Below are 16,665 nucleotides of genomic sequence, written 5' to 3' on the forward strand. Positions count from 1 at the left end.
CTGACATGGCTGCAATGGACACTGGGGAAGGCTGCACTAACAAGGCTGCACTGACCTGGCTGCACTGACATGGCTGCAAGGCTGCACTGGGACAAGGCTGCAATGGACACTGGGGAAGGCTGCACTGACAAGGCTGCATTGATGGGCATTTAAATGTAAGTTTTTTTCCTTAAAATTCCCTCCTAAACTTGAGGTGCGTGTTATACGCCGATAAATACGGTATCTAATAGTTTCTTGAAGCTATCAATGAGACCACCGCCTGTGGAAGGGAATTCCACATCCTTGCCGCTCTTACAGTAAAGAACCCTCTACGTAGTTTAAGGTTAAACCTCTTTTCTTCTAATTGTAATGAGTGGCCACGAGTCTTATTAAACTCTCTTCTGCGAAAAAGTTTTAGCCCTATTGTGGGGTCACCAGTACAGTATTTGTAAATTGAAATCATATCCCCTCTCAAGCGTCTCTTCTCCAGAGAGAATAAGTTCAGTGCTTGCAACCTTTCCTCATAACTAAGATCCTCCAGACCCTTTATTAGCTCTGTTGCCCTTCTTTGTACTCGCTCCATTTCCGGTACATCTGGAATTTGAGTCCTGTGTCCATTTTACACACATTTTCATGACAGGGGCTCTCACTCTCACATATCATCCCCCCCCCCCCATTTCGATCCAGGAGGGAGGAACACCAGCACCCATCATCAGAGTTGGAACACCACTGTGCCGGGTGTCAGCCGCGCAGGCCGAACCCTTTTTTCGGGTGCGCTTCCAGGCAAGTCCTACTCTGACTCTCCATGGAATTCCACTCATTTATACCCTACACTTTCTCCCACTTCTGGGGTTCCTGGGCTTACTTGCTTTTCTCGGGGGAACTCTGACTTCCCTGATACCCTCTTGATATGGGGAACCTGTTCCTAATACTTCGCCTGATGGGGAACCACCTTTTCCCATTACAACAGGTTTTTTTAAGTTTAACAACTTGTCTGAGGTTACCCACAGCAATTAAACCTTCGTTAGCCGTACCAACCAGCAACAGACCACAAATTTTGATGTCACCACTTCCAATACCATCAATGCTTCCCCACACAGTGTCTCCCGGTACCTTAATTTGTACCTCTGCGAATGACAGGAAAAAAAATCTCTGTTACTGCCACATCTATTTCGGGCCCTTCCTTCACGTGAGGTCTAGTGGGTGAGGCAGTGTCCGTGCCCTCTACTGACCACTGCTCAGCCACAACTCGGACTGCAGCAGCAGAAGTTTTCTTAGTCACTGCATGAGGCGGAGAAACCTCTGATGTTTTCAAACGTTCTCCCTTCCATCCAAACCGGTAACTAGAAGCACCCTCTCAGAGAACCTTGAGACCATTTGCCACACTGCTAATAAATTTGGTACCAACCAGTTCCTCTTGTGATTGACATCATCAAGCATAGCTTGTACTACTTGGCTCCACCTATTGGTACTACACAGTAACACCTTGTCTGACCACGGTGGAGACACCCAAGTGTACAGCAAATGTGTTTTTTGGACTTCAAGCATTTTCAACAATACATTAGTCATCTTAATGCCATCCACATCTACATACAAGTCCTTTATAGGGACTTTTCCATCATCAATGACGTGGAGGGGCTCATCCACTGAAGCTGGAAAGGTAGAGACATTTACAGCGACCTCCACCTCGCTGAAAAATGCCAATCCACCTGGCTCTTAAGGCTCGTTCAGCCTTGGGTGCAGTGCACAGGCCCACTCCTGGCCTCTAGGAAAGGGGCTCACCTGACACTCCAGGCTTCCACACACCTCCAAGACTCACGGTCCTCTCTGGTCCCCAAGACTCTCTCTTCCAGTTGTCTCAGCTATGGTCTCCCCGACTCTCTCAGCTGGCCCAACTCTCAGTCCACTGACCTGGAACCTCTCCCACATGGAGTACCGTCTCAAGGATGTTGCCTGGGTTCTTAAACAGTAGCACACCTCCTTCCTGTCTGCAGCAACTGCTCCAATACCAACTCCTTTCCCACACACACTGAGCTATGCTCAGCTCTGCCTTATAATGGGTGTGTTCACCTGGACACACACACACAACCTGCACAGCTTCTGGAAAACCTGGACACATGACTGAAGACTCTATCCCTCTCCATGCTCTTTGAAGTCTTCAAGTTTCTAGCCCCGATCCAGACTTACAAAATCCAGAGAAAACTTAAAGCATAGTTTTCTCTGCTCACCGATCTTTTGCTGGAACTTCTCAAATTGCTTCTTTGAGAGTCCTGTGTCCATTTTACACACATTTTCACTAAGACAGGGGCTCTCACTCTCACAAGGTGTATATAACAATCAATATATGCTTATTGGGATTTTTTACCAAAAATTTGTAGCACAATACATATTGGCCTAAACTTATGAAGACATTTAGATTTTTTTAAATATAGCAGAAAGTAAAAAATATTGTTTGTCCTTATCACAAAAAAATAGCCTGGTCATGAAGGGGGGTAAATCTTCTGGAGGTCAAGTGGTTAATGGTACTACACACAATTTTTCTATATATAAAAGTATTCAAATTGTATTCAAATAGTTAAGATCAAACATTTAAAAGTGGACCCTGTCCTTTTGTACATGTTGTTGACATTAACATTTCTCATAGAGTATCTCATAGAGTATCACCTATGTATAGAGGATTCCATTTATCAATTATAATCAACAAACATGAGGATGGTCTCCACATTCACATTCAATGCATTTCAGAGATACTGTAGACAAGTTGTACTATACAATAAGAAAACAATGACTACAATACCGCCTTTATTTTACAAAAAGCATCCAACCTACCTAATAGCAACAGCATGTACTGTACATATATAAGTCAAAACCCAGGGAAAGGACTAATTGTTTCGTTTGCCTTGGGCAAGAGTTAAACCTGATCATGATGAGCTGAATTATCAGCTACCACATGGTCTAAGTATCGCTCAAAGTTTTGTGTAATTATTTAATTATGAAAGGGCCAGAGTGCATAATGCACAGAGTGCAGAAGTTAGCAGTGTTATAAAGCACAGAGTATAGGGCTCAGAAACTCATAATACACAGGCTGCAGGAGTGTGTATCAAAACCAGTGCAGGGCTCAGAAATGTTCATCACAGATAGTGCAGAAGTGCATATTCCAAAGAGTGCAGAGCTTGAGTGTATATAGTACAGAGTGCTGGGCTTAGGTGTGTCATTTGAACATGTTGCATTGTTTAGGATTGTGTATCACACAGACTGCAGGGCTCAGTAGTGCATTTGGCACAGAGTGTAGTTTCAGGGCTGCGTTTTGCACACAGTGTAGGACCTTGGACAGCATGAAGCACAGAATGCAGGGGTAAGCAGTATGTAATGTACAGGGCTCAAGAGCTCATGATGCACAGGAATTAGAAGTGCAAAACATGCAGAGTGCCAGACTCAGGAGTGCATATCACACCTAGTGTAGGTCTCAGATATGCGTATCACAGTGTGCAGGAATCAGGATTGTGTATTGCACATACTGCAGGGCTCTGGACTACATAACATATAGGGAGCAGGAGTGTAATGCACAAGAAAAACAGAAATGGAAGGCGCGCACACCTAGTGCATTACCAAAGATAATTTAATAATATGACATTTTTGTAAAAGTGGGTGCTCACAAAATGCAACTGACAAAAGCCATGCGCTGTCATATACACAGTGCATGGACATGCACAGAACACAGGGTACAGCTAACGCATTTCGGGGGTGCACCCTCTTCCTCAGGGCTATACCCCCACACTGTGCAATACACACTAGAGATAAAAAAACAGAGTCACTTCCAGCGCTAATAGATCTTCCAAGGTGTGGAGTAACAGATGTCAGATAAAATGGTGGTGTGAACGGTATATATGGTATCCCAAAACTAGGTGGATGCTGCCTTCCTCAGATGAGGTAATCCGAAATGAACTACAAGAAAAACAGAAATGGAAGGTGCGTACACCTAGTGCATTACCAAAGATAATTTAATAATAAGAAATGTTTGTATAAAAGTGGGTACTCACAAAATGCAACTGACAAAAGGCCATAAACACAGTACATGGACATGCACAAAACACGGGGTACAGATAACACGTTTCGAGGGCGCACCCTCTTCCTCAGAGCTAGGCTCTAATTTCTTATTATTATATTATCTCTGGTAATGCACTAGGTGTGCGTGCCTTCCATTTCTGTTTTTCTTGTAGTTCCTTTCGGACTACCCCATCTGAGGAAGGCAGCATCCACCTAGTTTCAGGATACCATATATACCTTTCACACCACCATTTTATCTGACATCTGTTACTCCACACCTTGGAAGACCTATTAGCGCTGGAAGTGACTGTGTTTTTTGTATCTCTAGTGTGTATTGCACAGTGTAAAGGGCTCAGCAGTGTGTATTGCACAGAGTGCAGGGCTCAGGAGTGGATAGCACACAGGGAGCAAGAGTGCATATTGCATAATGTGCAGGGGTGAGGAGTGTTAAGATTATGCAGATTATGGGGCTCAGAAGTTCCTACTGAACAGTGTGCAGGAGTGCAGATCAAGTTTGTATTTTGCAAGGGTCAGGGGTGCACATTGCTCAGAGTGCAGGGTTCAAAAGTTTATAATGCTGAGCTCAGGACTGTGTATCGTAATGACTTTAGGGCTTAGGAGGACATTTTGCAGATAGTATTGTGCTCAGGAATGTGTAGGGCACAAAGAGCAGGGCTCAGGAGTGCATACTGGACGAAGCACAGAGCTCTGGGGTGTACAGTATACTGCACAGAGGACAGAGCTCTGGGTTGTGTTTTGCACAGAGTGCAGGGTCAGGACTTAATTTTGCACAGTGTGCAGGACCCTGGAGAACATAAAGTCCAGGGGCCAGGAGTGTATACGCACAGAGTGTAGGGCTCAGTCATGTGCAACAAACTGGGCTCAAAAGTGCTTAACACGCAACTTGCAGGGTCAGAATTTGTGCAGGGCTGAGGAGTGTGTACTATGTAGGGCGCAGGGCTCAACAATGCCTATTACACAGAGTGCAGAGATCCGGATTGTGTAGAACAAAAACTGCAGAACTCAGGAGAATATATCACACTAAGTGCACGCAGGGCTGCTGATAAGGCAGTACAACCAGCCCTCCTGTACTGGGCCAGGGCTTCATCAGTTCAAAAGGGGGGCCCAGGCACCTGTTGAACAGGAGGTAAGGCTGTACTGTCTTATTGCAGACATGGATCCTCTTTTGCCTCCTCCTGCAGTGCAGTGCTGCCAGCTTCTCCTCCTATTTCTCCCTCTGGCTGCTTTGATTGGTTCTAGCACAGGCATTCCTTCCATCTGCTGTATGGGCCCCCCTTCCCCCCGCAGTGCTGCTGGCTTCCTGGCTCTTCTCTGCCATTGGTAGCTGCTGTGGGCAGACAGAGGGATGTTTCAAGATATTGAGCAGGGGAAAGGGCTGGTAAATATGTAACTTACCGGACCTTCCTTTCCTGAATAAACACAGTACCAATCACTCCTGTGCCCATTCATCACTGAAGCATAGTAAACTGTTTACTATTGTTAAGCTTGTAAATGAGCAGAAAGCCTCAGAGAACTTCCAGAGAATAGGAAGTTCTCTGAGGATTTCTGCTCATTTACAAGCTTAACAATAGTAAACAGTTTACTATGCTTCAGTGATGAATGGGCACAGGAGTGATCCATTCACTCATGTAGCTGAGGCTACAGAGAAAGGGACTGATAAATATTTGTCTTCGGTCACTTTCGGCCAAGGAAAGGGGGCCCTGTCAGGTAGGGCCCCTGATTTCTAACAGCAGCCCTGGGGCCCTGTCAGGTAGGTCATACGGGGCCCCATGATTTCAAGCAGCAGCCCTGAGGGCACAGCTCAGTAGTGTGTATCACACAGAGTGCAAGGTTTATGAGTGCATTTTGCACGTAATGCAGTGCTCAGGAGTGTGTTGCTTAGAGTGCAAGACGCAGAAATGCATATTGGACAAAATACAGGGCTCAGGGGTGCATTATTTTGCATAAAGCGAAGAGTGCAGGGTTCAGGAGTATATAACACACAAAATGTAACATACACACCAGTTGTGCAAGGACCTCAGGTTTTGTGGCATCACTATTGAGTGGTCACCCTATTAGACCCCTGATAAAGGGGTAAAATGGAAGATCTACTGCCACCATCTCAGAGGGATATTTCCTGGGAGTGACAGGATTCCCCTAAAGACCAACGTGATTGTGATCATCTGATCCCTGAAAGAAGGAGCAGCAGTGGTGGTGGCTGCTTCTACCTCAAATGTTGGAGCTTACTCTGGAGCTCCAACATTCACAAATATTTGTGGCTCAAGATAAAACTGCTAGCTTCTCTCTCGCTCTCCTATCCTTTTTTACTATATTGCAGCCTAACCAACCTGCTAACATACTGTCCAGCCACTGAATCCTATATGTGGCTATTGTCTCTCAGATAAAAAAAAAACATTCTCCCTAGTATGTGGAAACAACAAACTGCCCCAACAGTTACCCATTGGCTCTTAGGGGTAAATTATATTGAACAAATGGAAGACCTGACCTCGGTCTTTTGAGACAAGATGGAGGAACATAAGACCAGGTTGTTCTACTGGGACCTCATTTTGTTTCCCTGATGAATAACTTCAATATGCATGAACTACCTTGCTCCTACCTCATACTAGGTCAACTGCTTAGATTTTGCCTGTTTTGCTCCCCCCAAGGTGACTCCCCTCTTCCCCCCCCCCATTTCTACCCCTCCCCCCCCCCCTCTTTACTGTATGCAGGGAGGGGAGTAGACAAAGGTAAGAAAAGAGGGAATAGATAAAAAATTATTTTGATGCACGCAGATCCAGATCAAACTTAATTCATCTGACCTCTACATACTTCAGATTTCTGCATTATGTTGCTTTATGCTCTTGCGTCTTTACTGCGTAGCCAATATTGGAATCCTAGAGGCTCTCCTCTGTACAATTGCCCATTTTATCTAGTCTTACCTTGATAGGTTGCTTCTACCTGTGCATATTGGCTCTTTAAGGCGATGCAGCCTCTGCATGTATCACTGTTCCCACTTCTTGGATACCCTTGAAAAATTGCTTTGCACCTACTCGGAAAGTGCATTTGACAACTGTATGAAAACCAAACCTTTTCACGCCCAGCCTATTGTAAAACACTGGCCGGGACGGGAGCACTGTTCTGGGAGGACGTCGTATGTCTTCCTCCTAGGACTTTGTCTCACCCGTGCCGATACCATGTGATCACTGTGGTCAATCACAGCAGCTCATATGGCAGTTGTACACAATGAAAGGCCTTGTTACATGCCTTTCATTGTGTACTATTATGATGCGCTCTGTGATTTGTCACAGTCATCACATGGTACAGACAGGGCCAATCACACCTCATCTGTACCATGTGATTAACTGTGGCTAATCACAATAGTAAACACTGAATGGATTCTTATAACTGTAAAATGCACAGTTACTGTATAAGCAATCATAGTATGTAAAAAAAGAAAAAAAAAATCCTGATCACCTCCCCAGAGTAGTGCTGTGATAACACTGTATTTCTCTGATCACTGTATGTAAAAAAAAAAAAAAAAAAAATTGTAAAAAAAGAAACAAAATGTAATAAACAAAAACTTTTAGAAAACTTAAAACATATCTCTACAGCTATTTCATAGATTGTTTCTTTTCCCTTCAGAGCACCTAAACTACTTCCCACCGGGTCTCTTACTTGCTTTCAAGTTTGCCCAAATACTCTCACATATATTATGACCTATCTTATAAATTCCCTTATTTGGGATATTTTGGTCAGATTGTTCCCAGACTTGTCAGAGTTTTCAAAGGTGTATGGCTTAATGCCCATATCTTTATATTGATTGGAGCAAAACAGGTTTTTAATTCAAGCTGTAACCATACTACACTATAATACTCTCCTTTTCAATATGAAATTATAAAGCACATATAACAGCAGCTCCCACTCCGGTAAGATGGTTGTGTAGATTACAACCTGAATTCAAAATCTTGTGAGTTAAGGTAAAATCATGGGAAAAATTGTGGGTAATAAAAAAACATTTGACGTTACACATACAATTTGATTAGGTTGTATGAAAGAGTAATTGGATATGCTGCAAAGCCTCTTTAAACTAAATATATTGAATAGCCGAACATGCAATTTGCTATCTCCTCATTAAGGGTCCATTTACATTTATGCACCGCGGTAATGCATACATTCCTGCAATGTGAGGCAATGCACATTACATGCCTTCCTGATTTGTCATTCATTTAAAGACAATGCACATATGTTGCAGCAGAAATTTTGGAAAACATCTGCTTTTGTGATGTTTATGTGCATTGGCGGCCCATTAGGCCTGATTCACACCTATGCATTTTTAGTGCTTTTTGCATTTTGCAGATCTGCACTACAGTCCATTTAACATGGTTTCCTATGGAACATGTTCTGTAGTGCAAATCTGCAAAATGCAAAAAGCACTAAAAATGCATAGGTGTGAATCAGGCCTTATTGTCAATGGGCTGCCCTTATGCAATACATGTTAATATGTGACATAACACGTGCAATAACACATCACACAAATATAAATGGGCTCTCAATATTTTTTTTATTCTAAGAAGTGATGTGTTTACATAGGGACTGTTTCCTGCCCTATATAATTCAATGTGAAAGCAAAAACAATTTAAAAGTAGTTCAGAAAGCAACTACAATTCATAAGGAACCTGAAGCAACTCACAAGAAAATCAGAAGCAGCTGAGAAGAAAGTCAAAAGCAAGTTGATGAAACACAAAAGCAAAGCATTATCCTGAAGACATACAATACACTAGTTTCTGTGTCTTGTGTGCATATGGCTTAAATATAATTAAATAAAGTGGAACCAATACATAGCAATGGGCTCCATTCACTAAAGCAGATTGCATGCTGTATTTAGGTGTCTGGACACATATTCCCTAAATATCGCATACAAAACTGAAATTGTCAATTCACTATGCCTTTTTGCAGTAAATACCGCAAAACACTAAGTAAATACAGCATTAAAAGGGGTTAAAGTCAATTCACAAAAAGAAATAAATAATTAAATGCATGCGGTAGTTATGTATTGGTCCAGGCATGTGGTATTTAATTAATGTAAAAATATAATAGCCAATTTTGAGTTGTCTCTGTCTTTTGTGATCAGTTATCTCAACAATAATGCATAGAAACCTAAATATGGAAATCAGTGGGGTTGATTTACTTGACTTGTTTTGTCAAGTAAGACAATGTTTTGTCTATAGTTCTACTTTAACCACTTGCTTACTGGGCACTTAAACCCCCCTCCTGCCCAGACCAATTTTGAGCTTTTAGTGCTGTCACACTTTGAATGACAATTGCGCGGTCATACAACACTGTACCCAAATTAAATTTTTATCATTTTTTTCCCCACAAATAGAGCTTTCTTTTGGTGGTATTTAATCACAGCTGGGGGTTTTTATTTTTTGCTAAACAAACAAAAAAAGATGGAAATTTTTGAAAAAAAAAAAATCATGTTTAATAGTTTGTTATAAAATTTTGCAAACAGGTAAATTTTCTCCTTCATTGATATGCGCTGATGAGGCAGCACTGGTGGGCACTGATAGGCTGCACTGATGGGCACGGATAGGCACAGATAAGGCGGCACTGATAGGCACAGTTAAGGCGGCACTGATGGGGACAGATAAGGCGGTACTGATGGGCACAGATAAGGCGGCACGGATGGGCGGCATGGATGGGTGGCACTGATGGGTGGCACTGATGGGGGGCACTGATGGGTGGCACTGATGGGCGGTGATGGGCGGCACTGATGGGCACTTATGGGCACTGGTAGGTGACACTGATGGGCACTGATAGGTTGCACTGATGTGGGTCCTGATGGGTGGCACTGATGTGGGTGCTGATGGGTGGCACTGATGGGTGGCACTGATGGGTGGCACTGATGGGTGGCACTGATGGGTGGCACTGTGGGCACTGATGGGTGGCACTGTGGGCACTGATGGGTGGCACTGTGGGCACTGATGGGTGGCGCTGATTGATGGCACTGTGGGCACTGATAGATGACGCTGTTGGGCACTGGTAGGCAGCACTGCTGCCTATTGCTTTGTGTCAGAAGATCGCCATGATCTGGACTAATGTCCCGATCACGGCTGCCGGTGATCAGGTTTTTTTTTTCCTCCTCACGCTGTCAGCGCGAGGAGGAAAAATAGCCGATTACCGGCTCTGTTTACATCACATGATCAGCTGTCATTGGCTGACAGCTGATCATGTGGTAAGGGGTCGGGACCAACCCCTTACTCTGATCTGTGATCAGGCGCACAGGCTCATGCACGGGACAACGTCAATAGACGTAGTCCCGGCAATTTAGATCCGCGCTGTTGCCGTCATTTGGCAATGGCCCGGATCTGAAGCGGTTAAGGCAAATAGACTATGCAGTTTGCAAGTTACTTCAGAGCTTAGTACATGAGGGAAAGCTTCACTTTACAAAGAATACCCAATCACATGATTGGATGATGGAAGTCAGCAGAGTTCCCCTTCCTATGTCTTTCCTATGGCCCCATTCACACACTGCATTTAGCTGCGTTTTGATTACATGCAGTTTGGTGCGGATAGAAAAAATAGAATTGACTGCGTCCAGAAGTGATTTAGCGCAGCTATCCACACACAACCGCAGGTAATCGCAGTACACTGTGTCAGCTGTGGATAACAGCGCCAAGCTGCTCATCAGGAAAGTTAAAATGTTTTTTCCTTTCCCAATGAGCGATAAGCACGGGGCTCCGACTTGGATCCCCGCCAATGCCCGGGACTGTTTGGTATGAATCTTGAGGGGGAACTCCACGACAAATTTTAAATAAAAAAACGGCATGGGTTCCCCCTCCGGGTGCATACCAGGCCCTTTGGTCTGGTATGGATTCCAAGGGGCACTCCATATGCCGAAAAAACGGCATGGGGTCCGCCCAATATCCATACCAGACCCTTATCCGAGCACGCTGCCCAGTTGGTCAGGAAAGGGGGTGAGGATGAGCGAGCTCCCCCCCCTCCTGAACCGTACCAGGCCGCATGCCCTCAACATGGGGGGGTTGATGCTTTGGGGCAAGGGGGGCGCCCTGCGGGCCCCCCCACCCCAAATCACCTCATTCCCATGTTGATGAGGACAAGGGCCTCTTCCCGACAACCCTGGCCATTGGTTGTCGGGGTCTGCGGGCTTATCAGAATCCTGGAGCCCCCTTTAATAAGGGGGCCCCCAGATCTCGGCCCCCCACCCTATGTGAATTAGTATGGGGTACATCGTACCCCTACCCATTCACCTGGGGAAAAAAGTGTCAATAAAAAAACACACTAAAAAGGTTTTTAAAGTAATTTATTAGGCAGCTGCGGGGGTCTTCTTCCGACTTCGGGGGTCTTCTGCTGACTTCGGGGGTCTTCTTCTGACTTCGGGGGTCTCTCAGGCTTCTTCTCCCTCTCTCCAGTGTCGTCTCCACGCTCTCTGGTTCTTCTCCGGTGCCTTCTTCCTTCTGCCGGGCTCCTCTGCTATCTTCTGCTCTTTTACTAGCGGAGGAGCCCGGTCTTCTGAAACGTCTTCTTTCCTCTTCTCTTCCTGAGATGTTGACATGACGCTCCCTCTCGCTGTAATGCCGTGAGCGAGGTCCATAACCAATTATATAGGCATGGGGCATGGCCACCGGGTGATGTCACCCAGTGACCCCGCCCCTTATGTCGTCACAGTCCCAGGGCATGATGGGACTGTGACAACATAAGGGGCGGGTCAACGGGGTGACATCACACGGTGGCCATGCCCCATGCCTACATAATTGGTTGCAGGCCTCACTCACGGCATTACAGCGAGAGGGAGCGTCATGTCAACATCTCTGAAAGAGAAGAGGGAAGAAGGCATCTCAGAAGACCGGGCTCCACCGATAGCAAAAGAGCGGCAAAAGAGCAGAAGATATCGGAGGAGCCCGGCAGAAGGAAGAAGGCACCGGAGAAGAACCAGAGAGCACGGAGACAACACCGGAGAGAGGGAGAAGAGGCCTGAGAGACCCCCGAAGTCGGAAGAGGACCCCCGAAGTCGGAAGAGGACCCCCGGAGCTGCCTAATAAAATACTTTAAAAACCTGTGTAGTGTGTTTTTTTATTGACACTTTTTTTCCCCAGGTAAATGGGTAGGGGTACGATGTACCCCATACTCATTCACATAGGGTTGGGGGCTGGGATCTAGGGGCCCCCTTATTAAAGGGGGCTCCCGGATTCCGATAAGCCCCCCGCCCGCAGACCCTGACAACCAACGGCCAGGGTTGTCGGGAAAAGGCCCTTGTCCTCATCAACATGGGGACAAGTTGCTTTGGGGTGGGAGGGCCCAAAGCACCAACCCCCTCATGTTGAGGGCATGTGGCCTGGTATGGTTGAGGAGGGGGGGCGCTCGCTCGTCCCCACCCCCTTTCCTGACTGACCGGGCTGCATGCTCGGATAAGGGTCTGGTATGGATTTTGGGGGAACCCTCACGCTGTTTTTTCAGCGTAGAGGGTGCCCCTTGGAATCCATACCAGACCGAAGGGCCTGGTATGCTCTTGGAGGGGAACACATGCCGTTTTTTTATTTAAAATTTGGCGTGGAGTTCCCCCTCAAGATTCATACCAAACCTGGTATTGGCGGGGATCCAAGTCGGATCCTCGTTCAATATGAGTCGGTACCCTGTCGGGTTGCTATGGAAATGGCAAACCGCAGCTAAACGTAACCGCAGTTAATCGCACTGTACAAATGCAACTGATCGCAGTGCCTGGTGTCTTGAATTTCATAGAAAAAAAAAACATGCTTTTAACTGCTGCAGAATAGCCGTCCGTGTGAAAGGCGCCTAAGAGATCTCTTCCCATTGACAAGTTCCCACTGACAAAATTGATGTTTTTAGCTACCTATAATGGGGTAATTCTTCCCCATGGCAACAAGTGTAAGGAGCATTCTTCCCACTGACCATCACACTAATAAATATAAAATATGCTGTGCTGTGATGATTATAAACTCTAGTTACATAAACATAAAAAACATAAAAAAGTCCTTCTGTGTTAAACAAAAAAGTCCAATGTTCCCACTCAGTAAGTGCAAAAGAAGGTGTCCAGCCACCATAAGGATTGAAGAATTTGTGGCTACACAATTAAGTGCAGCAAACGCGCTTTGATAATGCCACTCATGTGGAGTATGATGAATCCTCTCCTTTGATCCCTATCTCTGGAACTCCAAATAGGCCGAAAAAAGAAAAAAAAAAAACTAGTATGGTGTAATATTGTTACCACTCTGATAAATTACACCCAGGTGAGTAACACTCAATGCATAAATATAAGTGCAACTGCCGATCACCAGCTTTCACCCCAATGCAGTGCGCACTCACCGAACAAAGGATCATAAGAAGCATCAAAGGTGAAAACGGGAATGTCCACAGGTTTCAGTACAAGGATTTCCTCTCATATTATCTCACTTCACAGGGTAGAGCTCCATTCATATGTCCCAAAATACCAAAGGCCATTAATAAAAGATATGCCTCATAGCAGTGTAGTGTTTATTAAAAGGGCATACAATGAACAGGTAAAATGCATAAAAACAATATATCATGCCGATAGACTCACATATAACAACATTGCCACATGGACCTCTGCTGTGACCGCTCAATGTTCTGGTTCGGAAATCCTACCCTTTGCGATTCACATGAAAATGCATCCTCAGGGACCTCATCACACTAATGTATCCTAATGATTCATCTGTGTTGAAAAGGTTGAGAAAGGCTACTTGAAATTGTAACAAAAGTCAAAACTTTCTTTTTCATTTTGGATATAGTAATTGAGGGTTAGAACCCCTGTCAGTTTTTTTCCCATTGGGGAGATTTACCTTCACAAATTAACCTCTTGCCGACCAGTCGCCGTCATTATACTGTTGCAGGTTGGCACGGCTGCGCAAACCGCCGTAGGTGTACGTGGGCCGGTTTAAGAGCTATAGGGGGTGCAACATTGGAGTTTATGTGCATTGCCGGTGGCCGCGATGTCTGCTGTTGACCCGCAATCGCTCTTCAGAGAGCCAGAACAGGGATCTGTCAATGTAAACAGACAGATCCCTGTTCTGTCAGGGAAGTAGAGAGAGAGCTTCTGTTCCTAGTGATCAGGAACAGTGATAATAATAATAATAATAATTCTCCCTGTCAGTCCACTCCCCCCATAGTTAGAAACACATTGCTAGGGAACACTTAACCCCTTGATCGCCCCCTACTGTTAACCCCTTCCCTGCCAGTGACATTTATACAGTAATCAGTGCTATTTATAGCACTGATAGCTGTATAAAGTTCAATGGCCCCAAAAAAGTGTCAAGTGTTTCCGATCTGTCTGCCACAATGTCGCAGTCCCACTAAAAATCACTGATCATCGCCATTACTAGTAGAAAAAAAAATAATAAAAATACCATAAATATATCCCCTATATTGTAGATGCTATAACTTTTGCGCAAACCAGTCAATATACTCTTATTGCTATTTTTTTTACCAAAAATATGTAGAATACATATTGGCCTAAACTGATTAAGAAATTTTTTTTTTTACATTTTTTTGGGGGTCTATTTATTATAGCAAAGGGTAAATAATATATTTTTTTTTCAAAATTGTTGCTCTTTTTTTGTTTATAGTGCAAAAAATGAAAACCGCAGAGGTGATCAAATACCACCAATAGAAAGCTCTATTTGTGGGGAAAAAGGGACGTACATTTTGTTTGTTTACAACATCGCATGACCACGCAATTGTCAGTTAAAGCGATGCAGTGCTGTATCGCAAAAATTGGCCTGGTCAGGAAGTGGGTGAATCCTTCTGGGGCTGAAGTGGTTAAGGGACTCCCTTTGGGTCCCCCAGGTCACCAGAACTAGTGTCCCCATTGGAAAATTTCCCCTCTATTACTTTTCTGGGGACAAACCAAAATTTGGGATTTCCTTTTAAATTCACTTTCAATAATAATGGTAAACAGGACAAATAGAGAGGGTGAATCTCCATAATGAGGGCACAGACAGCAAGTAAAAACCTAATAGGTGTTCTAATACCTCTCCACTCTATCCAAAACAAAAAGTTTTTCCTTTAGTTATACTTTAAGTAAATACAAAATATCTTTATAAATGTTAAATATTGAATGAAAATAGTATTGTAAACCACATATATATATAAATACTCTTCTTCCACCAACAAAAAGACAAAATATCTTGTAGAACAACATGTGTGTGATTTTTGATACTATTGACATTTATAAAGATATTCTGTATTTACCTAATTTAACGTAGTTGTTTTTGATACAACATGTGTGTTCTGTGAAAGTAGCTTCCCTTTTGACTGGTATTCTAGTCACCTTTTTTCTTTTGTATTAATACATATGCTGGAGCAATCACACAGACTTGAGTGAGTTGGCATATTTCTATTGTTCAAACAATTTTACCTTTCTTAGTAATAAAAACCAACAAGGGTTCTAATTCTCCACTGTATCCATCCCGCTGGATATCGCATGAGATCAAATACTGCATTGTTTCATGAGATAAATACTACATATTTCAGAAAAATACCTCATGCAGTATTTTAGAAGCATTTGTTTGTGAATGGGAAAAAAACTTTTTGAAAAATGTTATTTCACCCTATTTCTTAAAGCAGTAGATACCACATCATGAATTGAGCCCACAATCTCAGAAAAGCAACATGATTAAAAAAAACAGTTATATTATTTTATTGAACAACTTACCCAGCTTTCCAAGAGCAGCCACCAAAATCCACAATGCTATGATGTAGGGAATGTGGACTTTCTCCCATTGAAAAGTTACAATTTGGTAGGTTGATGTTGAATTAAAATTTCCACTGCTTCTAACAAGTTTATAGTCTCCAGATTCCATGTTGCTGGTATTTGGATTACAATCAACTATTTTAGTTATTAAACACAACAGTAAAGACAAAATGCAGGTCTTTATGGTGTATTTTGAAGTCTTCAAGTATACTTGGGTAAAGAGTGTCCACACATCCTATGCAGGCAGTAGTTTGCTCTGTAAGGTATTTCTATATTCTGAATGTTTGTAGATTTGTATTACTGTTTTGTACTCTGTTAGTAAGTGCCATTGCTATCTAATACCACATTACTTTAATCAGAAAATATTTATAGCTGTATACACACACCATAGCTTATACACTTTGACAAGTGTGAAATGTTCCTTTGTTCTGGCAGTTAGGGTTATAGATAATTCTTATCTTATCATGTCTATAATTTATGAAGGCAATAAGTGAAGGGTTTGGCAGAACATATTCTGTGTTATTTTGATAATTAGAAAATCAATACTCAAAGGTAAAAGGGATCATTTTATGGCTTTAGGTCTTTTATAGATGGTAGTTTTGGTCCTTTTGTTCACACATCAAAGTGCTTGAGGCCCTAGAAGGAGAAATGTGCACTGAGACACTGTAATACCCATTTATATCCTTGAATAGGAAGGATTGCCTCAAGCAAATTGGTCTAAAGGTGGGGGCAGGTACCATCATCCTCAGTGATAGGATATGGGAAAGGAATGCCTTGGGCTGCTCCAAACATGCCCCGGGTATAAAAGAGAATTAGGACTATCTCGGTACCTAAGGATTAGGCTGACGTTATAATAAAATTTACAATTTATTAGGAGAAAAACACAGTTA

At 43.5% G+C, this 16,665-nt stretch overlaps 1 protein-coding gene and 1 pseudogene across 1 annotated transcript in view; both read right to left on the reverse strand.

The window, feature by feature from the left end:
* LOC141144760 (endogenous retrovirus group 3 member 1 Env polyprotein-like) overlaps positions 1-2,021 on the reverse strand; it is a 101,179-nt pseudogene extending 99,158 nt beyond the window's left edge.
* SLC9A3 (solute carrier family 9 member A3) overlaps positions 1-16,064 on the reverse strand; it is a gene marked incomplete in the record, with an annotated part of 668,605 nt that extends 652,541 nt beyond the window's left edge. Inside the window, 1 exon segment of the mRNA XM_073630751.1 lies at positions 15,737-16,064. Within this exon segment, the coding sequence (XP_073486852.1) occupies positions 15,737-15,884 (148 nt within the window).
* Between the last annotated feature and the right edge of the window lie 601 nt (positions 16,065-16,665).

This window comes from Aquarana catesbeiana, linkage group LG05, assembly GCF_042186555.1.
Source record: "Aquarana catesbeiana isolate 2022-GZ linkage group LG05, ASM4218655v1, whole genome shotgun sequence".
Lineage (NCBI taxonomy): Eukaryota > Metazoa > Chordata > Amphibia > Anura > Ranidae > Aquarana > Aquarana catesbeiana.